Genomic DNA, 10,599 nt, shown 5'->3' on the forward strand with positions numbered 1-10,599 from the left:
TTGGCACAAAGAAAAAAATATTACTGACTGAATAATCTGGTGTGCGGTGGTTATATTTGTCTAGTTAAGTCTGTTTTATTTAACATTTTCTGTTTTATTAAACATTTGAAATATAATTATTGATTATTATTAAATTATAAATTATTATTAAATTACTAATTATTATTATTAAATAGAAATAGTCCAAATCAAGTAAATTCAAGTCAAGTATTATTAACTCATAAAGTGTGATTTATTCAAACTCACCACACACAAAATTATATTGCCAGTATATATTCAGTTATCAAATTCAAATTAGGAATTTCAAACTTACTGAGATGAAGTTGAAATAATGCAGCATGTATACACACACATTTTCGAAAGAAGTAACGGATTAAGTATAGGATTTAAAAAAACCCAGATATTTGTTGACCATCGATCACAGTATTAAATACATTTGAGATGAAGCTTTCCCAATTTCCCACAGTAAAACATTCTTTACGAATTAAGATTTTTCTTTTTCTTTTATACAAATCCGTTTATATGTACAAATCCACGTTATTATGAAACAGAATAAAGATGCTTGTAGATTGTTTAGTTGGTGTAAGGATGGCGATGAGGGATATTTTAGCAGAGCTTCTGGACAGTTACGGGATAGAGGAGGGGAACAGCGATGCCCTGGTCTGGTTTCTCAAAGGCACTTATCAAATTCTTGACTTTTCGGAACAAGCGTTTAGTCTGACCCGGTGCCGTCTGTCAAAAAATAAACGAATAAATAAACAAACAAACAACAACAAAATCAGTATAATCTATTTGCAAGGACCCGTGAACTAGGGCAGATCAACTCAAATCTGTAAATCAGAAATAGTCCAAATATACATGTGTAGATGTGAGCACCCATATTTCTTTAATGTTAAATAGCTATAATGTCACACAGTCTCAACATGAGATGTTGGCTTTATAGATGTTGGAGCTGAGAGATTTCTCTCTGTAAAATCACGTAAATCTCAGCCCAGTCAAACAATACCTTTCCACAGCTGTCTAATACCTCTATACATTTGAGTCATTCACAGGAAACAAAATTTTGTAATGTTACAGTTTTGTAATGTTATCCTCATCAATTAACTACTGACAGATTTACACAATATATAGTTACTTACATGATACATATATGTAATGCAGAAGAAACTATTTTTAAATGGTTGCTTTCTTTTCATTGGAAAATCAGCCAATTTGTGTCTCCAGCACTCATCATAATTTAGTTGTCAAAAAAACAACAACCTCTACTTAAATTTAGCTGCGGTTCAAATACAAAAAGAAAATAGAAATGAACAGCAATGAAGGTGTTATAATTATCGGGCTGACTGTCACACATTTTCAAAAGTACAATACAAAGCTAGAGTTTTTTTTTTTTAAAGCTAATCATATTTCAATAATAATATCTGATGTTGCATATGAGGTTTGCTTTTGTGTTGTGTCTTTAAATCTATAATTTTGTTCTTGTGTTCAAGATCCTCACCTCAGCCGCCCAGGAGCCCGCTTTGTCTTTCTGGAGCCGGTACGTGTAGACGAAACCTTTACACCTGGCAGTGTGAAAAATCACAGATTAATAAAAGCAAAGGCCAATAAATAGAACTTGCCCGTTTGAAATTGTACGTGTGCAGTTAAAATAAAAATTTTGACTGAACAATTTGTAATTGTGAAATTGTGCGTTAACTCGAGTGACACGCTATAAATGAGCTTAAAGCTCTAGAAAATGCAGATATTTCTTGAGGACTTACAGGACACAGAGGCAGTAGGCTCCAGGGACGCTCTCACTGTCTCGAATTAAATAGCTCCCATCTTTGCCCGCTTCACACAGACGCATCTCACACATTTCACGATTGATGGGCCCATGATAAACAGAAAGCGATTCCATTGTGCTTGCATGCATTGTTTCTCTGGCAATCACTACCAGCTAGAGATATTTGTCCCTTGGGCAGGAAATGATGTAACGAGGCAGGAAATAAGCTCTTAAAAAAATAAGACAATTTCTGCAACAATAGCAAATGCATGCAAAATGCCAGTGGAACATTAGTAAATGCTAATCTCAGTTCATCTAGAGTTCAGCCATGCAGATTTCTGGATGTACTGCTGAAATTATACTTTACAAATTAGTGCTGCACAATGGTGTCATTCTTTTTTGTTTTTGAAATTGTTAATATATAACACACACTGCCATCAGAAAATGGCATTATTACAGAATGGTGCAAAGAGCCCTTTATGTTTCACACAGTAGGTCCACACAATAAATCATTACAATTATATTGATATGCAAGCATCACCTCAGACTCTGTACAAAAGTATATTAGAGTGGTTTTCAGTAATACAATAGGTCACAATTTAGACTCTGTAAAAAACAACAAAAATTATACAACAACAACTATTCTACAATATCAACAACAACAATTCTACAATATCAACAACAACAATTCTATGTTGAATGTTGAAGTTTCTCGTAGCATGTTTGAGAGTTGGTGGAAAAAGGCTTGTGTATCCAGCAGACTGCTGTCACAGAACATCCCTGTCACCACTACATCCTGTCTCTGCGTGTTTGTACGGGTTTTTTTTGTGCGTGTATCTTTAGGTGAATGTTTTTGAAGTATATATACAAAGAAATAGATCTGCATAGTGAAAAAGACAATTTTAGACTAATTATTTAATTTACATTGAACTGATGTGGACATGTAAATGAGTTAACAGGTCAATAAATCAGAGAATGTGGAATATACACTGAGAGTAAAAACACTGTGGAGATGTTATGAAATGTATTATTTTTGGGCTAAAAGGGGAAGTTTATTAATAAAGAGATGATCTTCAGAGGCTGGTCGATGCCTGTTGTCCACAAACTGTTAATACACAGGGTTGATTCTGCATGTTGCATCCATTTGGCCCCTGCTCTTATTATGATAAAAAAAGAGGGCACATTGAACAAGATCCCTATGTGAGTATGACAAGCAACTCAATGACTGTGCAAGAAGTGCAAGAAGTAAAATTCAGCAGAAGAAAGATGTTTGGAATGACATGAGGGTGAGTAAAAGGCTTCAACAAACCGTGAACACGAGCCCAGCTCCCGCAAGAGATCCAGCACCACTACCGTGAACACGAGACCAGCTCCCGCAAGAGATCCAGCACCACTACCGTGAACACGAGACCAGCTCCCGCAAGAGATCCAGCACCACTACCGTGAACACGAGACCAGCTCCCGCAAGAGATCCAGCACCACTACCGTGAACACGAGCCCAGCTCCCGCAAGAGAACCAGCACCACTACCGTGAACACGAGACCAGCTCCCGCAAGAGATCCAGCACCACTACTGTGAACACGAGCCCAGCTCCCGCAAGAGATCCAGCACCACTACCGTGAACACGAGCCCAGCTCCCGCAAGAGATCCAGCACCACTACCGTGAACACGAGCCCAGCTCCGGCAAGAGATCCAGCACCACTACCGTGGAAACGAGACCAGCTCCCGCAAGAGATGTAGCACCACTACCGTGAACACGAGCCCAGCTCCCGCAAGAGATCCAGCACCACTACCGTGAACACGAGCCCAGCTCCCGCGAGAGATCCAGCACCACTACCGTGAACACGAGCCCAGCTCCCGCGAGAGATCCAGCACCACTACCGTGAACACGAGACCAGCTCCCGCAAGAGATCCAGCAACACTACCTTGAACACGAGACCAGCTCCCGCAAGAGATGCAGCACCACTACCTTGAACACGAGACCAGCTCCTGCAAGAGATCCAGCACCACTACCGTGGACACGAGACCAGCTCCCGCGAGAGATCCAGCACCACTACCGTGGAAACAAGACCAGCTCCCGCAAGAGATCCAGAACCACTACCGTGAACACGAGCCCAGCTCCCGCGAGAGATCCAGCACCACTACCGTGGAAACGAGACCAGCTCCCGCAAGAGATCCAGAACCACTACCGTGAACACGAGACCAGCTCCCGCAAGAGATCCAGCACCACTACCGTGGACACGAGACCAGCTCCCGCAAGAGATCCAGCACCACTACCGTGAACACGAGACCAGCTCCCGCAAGAGAACCAGCACCACAACCGTGAACACGAGACCAGCTGCCGCAAGAGATCCAGCACCACTACTGTGAACACGAGCCCAGCTCCCGCAAGAGATCCAGCACCACTACCGTGAACACGAGCCCAGCTGCCGCAAGAGATCGAGCACCACTACTGTGAACACGAGCCCAGCTCCCGCAAGAGATCCAGCACCACTACCGTGAACACGATCCCAGCTCCTTCAAGAGATCCAGCACCACTACCGTCAACACGAGCCCAGCTCCTTCAAGAGATCCAGCACCACTACCGTGAACACGAGACCAACTCCCGCAAGAGATCCAGCACCACTACCGTGAACACGAGCCCAGCTCCTTCAAGAGATCCAGCACCACTACCGTGAACACGAGCCCAGCTCCCGCAAGAGATCCAGCACCACTACCGTGAACACGAGACCAGCTCCCGCAAGAGATCCAGCACCACTACCGTGAACACTAGCCTAGCTCCCGCAAGAGATCCAGCACCACTACCGTGAACACGAGCCTAGCTCCCGCAAGAGATCCAGCACCACTACCGTGAACACGAGCCCAGCTCCCGCAAGAGATCCAGCACCACTACCGTGAACACGAGCCCAGCTCCCGCGAGAGATCCAGCATACAAATTGCTTTTAAAGGTTTAACTTTTGATTTTAAAATGTTTGTTAAACAAGTTTAAATGTACATAGCAGGCAGATGTCGATTCAACGTTGATTTTTAGTTGCTAAGGTCAGTATCAATCATCGATCAAATTTCAACGTTGAATCAACGTTCACTATTTGGTCGGTATATCAGAACGTTATTACGTCGAAAATAAAACATCGATTCAACGTTGAAATGCAGTTGAATGGCGTGTCTGGCGTTGATTCAACGTTAATTTGATGAGTAAAACGATGTTGTTTCGATGTCACGTCAACGTCGTTTCCACGTTGATTCAATGTCAGTTTGCTATCTGGGTAGGCAGTATTGTACATGTTAAAAACGATATATCATCTGAAATAAAGGAAGATATCATGTAGCCTAAACAAGTAATTGTCGTGTATTTTACAAAGGTTCAGATGATTACGTTAATAGTGTTTTTTTTACAGTAAGTTTTATTTGAGTCAGAAGTATGTGGTAATTCTTTATTAATTACTAATGGGTTCCCTATATTTTCACTTTAGAATACTGTTTCAGGTTATAAATAATTTCTGAAGAATTATCTAATAATTCTTTATTAATTACTAATAAGTCCCCTATATTTTCAGTTTCCCTCAGTCGTTGCCTCAAATACATGAATTTACTCTATTTACATTCAATGCTGAGGAAAACAGACACACACAGTAGTATATAAAATATAAAAACTAATCTGAGGTTAGTTCTGGCAAGGCACTTGAGTGGGGTTCCTTTCTGAAGTTGATTTCTTACAAAGAAACAAAGAAGGTCACAACTCAATGTAGTTTTGTATGACTGTTACAGTGTTACTTCTTAGTTATTTTTCTTAGTAGTTCGTATGACAGAATTCATTAGTTATTGATGAACTAACTGATACTTAACAGTAGTGAAGAAGTAGTTAATGAAGAATTACCTACTAGTTCTTCAATAATTCCTTATTAGTTAAGCAGTAATTTAAGTAAGATATAGTATTCTAAAGTGTTACCGAGTTTTGTTCTCGGGCGTCAAGCAGGTTTGGTTGAGCTTCTGTTTATGTTCGCTTATCAATGTTTAGATGTGAATAAAAGCCTAAATTAAATCTGTTCATCAAATAAAGTGATCGAGTCTCTTCAGAAAATTTTGACTATACCACTAAATTCATATGGATTAGTTTTATGATCTCGTTATTAACTTTTTGAAGTGCCAAAATGTCAGTTGCATAGCTGTCTATGGAGGAATATAAAGCAGATTTCATTAAAAATATCTTCATTTGGTGTTCCGAAGATGAACCAAACGTCTTACGAGTTTGGAACGACAGATTTTTAATTTTTGGGTGAACTATCCCTTTAACTTTTTGCCTTGTTTCTTCTGTGTATGATTTATATTAGACTAGTTTGCGATTTTACGCACACCGAAAGTGTTTTGCAGACTATTTTCCAGAAATCATTGTCTGTTATCAAGAGATCTTCTCTCTATTGATTTACTGGCAGAGAGTTTGTGTGTGACTCTGTGGATGATACTACAGTATTTACTGTGTAGAATGTATTTTTTACTGAGATTCTAATCTTGTTGATTCTGAGGGTTGTTGTGGTTGTTATAGTGTTGTCGCAAATTTTGATTAGTTGATAATATTAGGTTCGGTATTTGCCTAAATATCTGTAAATTGAACAAAGCTGTATATTTTAAGATGATTTAAGTACATAATGCCTCTATTTCTCCATTGGATGTAATTAGTTGTAATTAGTCCATTGGAGTTAAAAAGTGTGTAATGTTTTGATAATGGCAGCTGTTATTATAATGACATTTTCTCTGTGATTTTCCATAAGTTTTATGGCAACTGCTAAGTGCAATAGTTTTCTAAACTCTGTGTAGATACTGAAATATTATGTCATGGCTTTATCTACAGGAGCAGTTAAGGTTGTACATATGAGTTACTTTGGAAAGTCAATTTCAGTAACACATCAATATTGCCCTCTTGTGGGCTAAACAATTATGGACATTTAAATGATTAATTCACCCCAAAATTAAATTATTTGTATTCTTCCATTCAAGAGAGATGTATGGGACACATTTATAAGCACATATTTCCAGAGAACATTCTGGTAAACCCAATGAGACCAATGCCAAATGTGATATTTGCAGAGGAGAGGTGGGCAAAAAGGGAAGAACCAGCACATAAAAAGGCATATACATCAAAGTGTTATCGAACGAATAAACCCAATTAAAACACACAAACAAACAAACAAACAAACACACACACACATACACACACATATATATATATATATATATATATATATATATATATATATATATTGATTAATATATAATATATAATAATACATCTATTAGCCTGATTTTGGACAGGCTTCTGAGGCAGGGTAATAGTTTAATGATCTACAACAAAAAAGAGATAAATAGATACATAAGCGAATTACTATAATAGTAATTTCTCGCTTGTAACCGTCTCATAAAATATCACGTTTCATGATATACGGTATTAAACAATTAATATTATTATACTATTATCATTATCAGTTCCAATGACCGTTAAAAGGATGAAAACAGGTTTGTTTGGTTGAACAAATTATTTATTATAACAAACTTGAAACCAGTTTGTTTTATTTATTACATTTAATCAAAAGCACGTCTAACTAATTAAATGTATGAATTGATTGTGGATTACATTGACAACTTATTTGTATCATTAAAAAAAATATTTGTAACAATAAGTACACTGAAGGCAAGGTTGAAGAACCCACGTGCAGTTTAATTCAAAATAAGATCAAACAAAGCAAAGGCATGGCATGAAACTCAAGACAAAAACATGGACATAGACTTACAAACAGTGGTTACAGGAAACAATACTTGACAAAGACACATGGAAAACACGAGGACTTAAATACACAAGACTAATGACTAGACAAGAGACACCGTGAACAATGAAACATTAGGCTTGTTTGAGATGAGCAAAATCTGCGCAGAACCGATCACCAGTGATCAGCGCGAGATGCATGCCGGTTAGAAAAGTGTCCGAGTGCGGTCCGCCTGGCTCTGATGTCATGCTGACGTATGTCAAAAAACTTTCGCGATTGCAAGGCGGACGTGTCGGATTCTGCAGTTGCGTTCAGTTGCTCTCGACCGACTGCGCTGATCAAAAGCATGATGGGAAACGACTTGCTGATGACACAGCTTAATGCTGATGGGTTTAAACAACCGTGATGTATTGTTCTCTTTTAAAATGTTTGAATTTAAAACTCTGATTTTGTGTTTTTATGTGTATACATTATGTGTGAGTATTCCCAAACTCTCTGACAGTGTGATATGGGTTATTTGATTGTTGACATATTAATTTTTTTAAATAAAACATATGTAATTAAAGTAAAAAAATATTTATAAACACGTATTTGGTATGTAATTAAATAACAAGAACTTTGAGTGTCTTGTTCATTATATTTATTTTCGTATAAAAGCAACAGAACTTAAATTACATCCAGTTTATTAGCAACACCGTGCACAAAGTGAATCCCGCGATATCTGCCTTTGATCTCGTTGGTGTCTGATCCACTGTGAGAAGAGAGATCTGTCCGGCTTGCCTGCACTTTTTTCACTCCTCCCCTCAATGACGCCGGCTACTCTCGCATACATTTCAGGCGAGGCAAGGCGCATCTCAAACAAGCCTAATGAAACAACAGGCTTGTTCGACTTGAACCGGCGCTGCACAGACCGATCGGTGAATGACATCAATGTACCGCGAGAGCGATTAGAGAGTAGACGACTCCGTATGCTTTTGAATCACTCTCGCGGTACTTTGATGTCATAAACAGAGCGCCGGTTCAAGTAGAACAAGCCTATCATGACAACACAGAACACATGGCAGGATCACATGACTAGAACAGGGGATCACATGATAGACATGAAACGTCTCTGGTTACTATGTTCTCTGAATAGGGAACGAGACGCTGCGGATAGCGCAGTGGGATATCCTCTGGATGTGCCGATTGCCTGAAGCCCTATAGAATCACGCCAATTCATTGGCTGATGGCACTCGTGCAAGCTGGCTCCGCCCCGACGCTCTTATGTCGTAGCATGATAAATGTGCACGCGCCATCATCTCCTCAGATTTCTCTGCCGAAAAGAAAAACTGTCGGCAGCGCGAGGAGCTTGGCAGCTAACGCAGCGTCTCGTTCCCTATTCAGAGAACATAGGTTACGCAAGTAACCAGAGATGTTCTCTTTCATAGGTTCACTCAACGCTGCGGATAGCACAGTGGGAACGAAATACCAAACTCGCCAAGCAAAAGCGCTGTTTTCCATAACTGGTACAAGACCAAATAATAATAATAATAATGATCGGTTCAAGCAGACAGAACCTGGGAACCTGGAGTCATGTCAAGATCTAAATGATAAAATCTCACGAAAGTGTGCGGAGAGGACCAACCTGCCGCCACACAAATGTCTTCCAAGAGGGCCCCTCTAAAGAGTGCTTGAGAGGAAGCCACACTTCTGGTGGAATGTGCTCTGATGCTAAGAGGTGAAGGCAAACCACGCAGTCGTTGGTACCCCTTGGGTACATACCCTGGCCTCGGCCTCAAGGAAACCTTGACCAGGCCAGGAGCGAAGTCCATGCATGACTCACTAATAGAGAGAGCCTGTAAATCCCCAATCTGCTTTAGTGAAGATAAAGCCAACAAAAGAGCAACCTTAAGAGTCAAAATCCGCTCAGGGGCTGACTCTAAGGGCTCAAAGGGAGCCTCTGTCAAACCCTCCAGGACGATTGACAGGTCCCACGAGGGAACTCTAGGGGAGCGAGCCGGTTTTAGGCGCCTAACCCCACGCATAAAGGCCGAAACTAACCTCAGTTTACCCAGGGGAATCTCGTCCGATTCTCTATGAGCGGAAATAGCTGTGACGTATACTCGGAGAGTGGAAGCAGCCGTTCCGGAAGCAAACTTTTCCTGCAGGAATTCCAGGGAGAACCAAAGCGGGCATTGGGAGATGCAAAGAGGTCCACTTCCGCTTTCCCGAACATCTCCCAGATCAGGGCCACCGTCTGGCGGTTCAACATCCATTCCCCCGACCTGAGCTTCTGCCTCGACAGGAAATCTGCTGCGAGGTTCAGAATCCCTGGGACATGAACTGCTCTTAGAGAGAGAAACTTGCCCTAGGACCACAGGAGAAGGTGACGCGCATGCCTGTCTAGGGTGCGGGATCGTGAACCCCCCTGTCTGTTCACATGGGACACTACCGACATATTGTCTGTTCTGACAATGACATGGTGTCCTTCGAGGAAAGGGAGAAAGTGGCAGAGCCAGGAAGACAGCCCTCAGTTCCAAACTGTTTATGTGCCACGAGAGGGTCTCGCCAGTCCAAACCCCACACGCTGGTCTGCCCTCGAAAACCTCTCCCCAGCCAGTCAGAGAGGCATCTGTCGTAACCATCTGACGACAGAATACCGCACCCATACCGATCGTCCAGGTAGTTGAGTCTACGGATGCCCTGGAGCTGCAGAGGGGCCAGAGCAGCATCCATACACTTTGTGAACGTCCTTGGCGCTAGAGCGAGGCCAAAGGGGAGGACCTGGATGTGGAAATAAGCATCCTTGAGGTCTACTGTCACGAACCAGTCCCCCAGCCGGATTTGAGATATGATAGCCTTCAGCGTCAACATCTTGAATTTCCCTTTGTAAAGAGAGAAATTCAACCGGCAAAAATCTAGTATTGGCCGCAGGCCGCCTCCCTTCTTCGGGACCAGGAAGTAACGGCTGTAGAAGCTCTGTTCGACCTCCCCCGAAGGAATCTCCTCTATCGCCCCCTTCAGCAGAAGTGATGAAATCTCTTGCTGTAGTGCAGAAGCCTGAGCGGCGCTGTTGACTGCAGTAGGAAAGACCCCGTT

General features: G+C 41.3%; 1 protein-coding gene across 1 annotated transcript; it reads right to left on the reverse strand.

The window, feature by feature from the left end:
- Window positions 1-215: 215 nt before the first annotated feature.
- On the reverse strand, window positions 216-1,980 carry sh2d1ab (SH2 domain containing 1A duplicate b). Its single transcript, XM_079630629.1, has 3 exons — window positions 1,761-1,980; window positions 1,499-1,562; window positions 216-732 (listed from the first exon to the last, which is right to left on the reverse strand). Exons 1-3 carry the CDS (start codon window positions 1,910-1,912, stop codon window positions 607-609), a joined length of 342 nt encoding a protein of 113 aa, XP_079486755.1. The 5' UTR covers window positions 1,913-1,980; the 3' UTR covers window positions 216-606.
- Between the last annotated feature and the right edge of the window lie 8,619 nt (window positions 1,981-10,599).

This window comes from Phoxinus phoxinus, assembly GCF_949152265.1.
Source record: "Phoxinus phoxinus genome assembly, chromosome: 12".
In the NCBI taxonomy this organism is placed as follows: Eukaryota; Metazoa; Chordata; class Actinopteri; order Cypriniformes; family Leuciscidae; genus Phoxinus; species Phoxinus phoxinus.

Coding starts and splice junctions, on each gene's coding strand:
- sh2d1ab (XM_079630629.1), bottom strand. CDS start 1,912: ATGCATGCAAGCACAATGGAATCGCTTTCTGTTTATCATGGGCCCATC. Junction 1,563..1,760: donor GCCTACTGCCTCTGTGTCCT/GTAAGTCCTCAA, acceptor TCACACTGCCAG/GTGTAAAGGTTTCGTCTACA. Junction 733..1,498: donor CGGGCTCCTGGGCGGCTGAG/GTGAGGATCTTG, acceptor ATTTTTTGACAG/ACGGCACCGGGTCAGACTAA.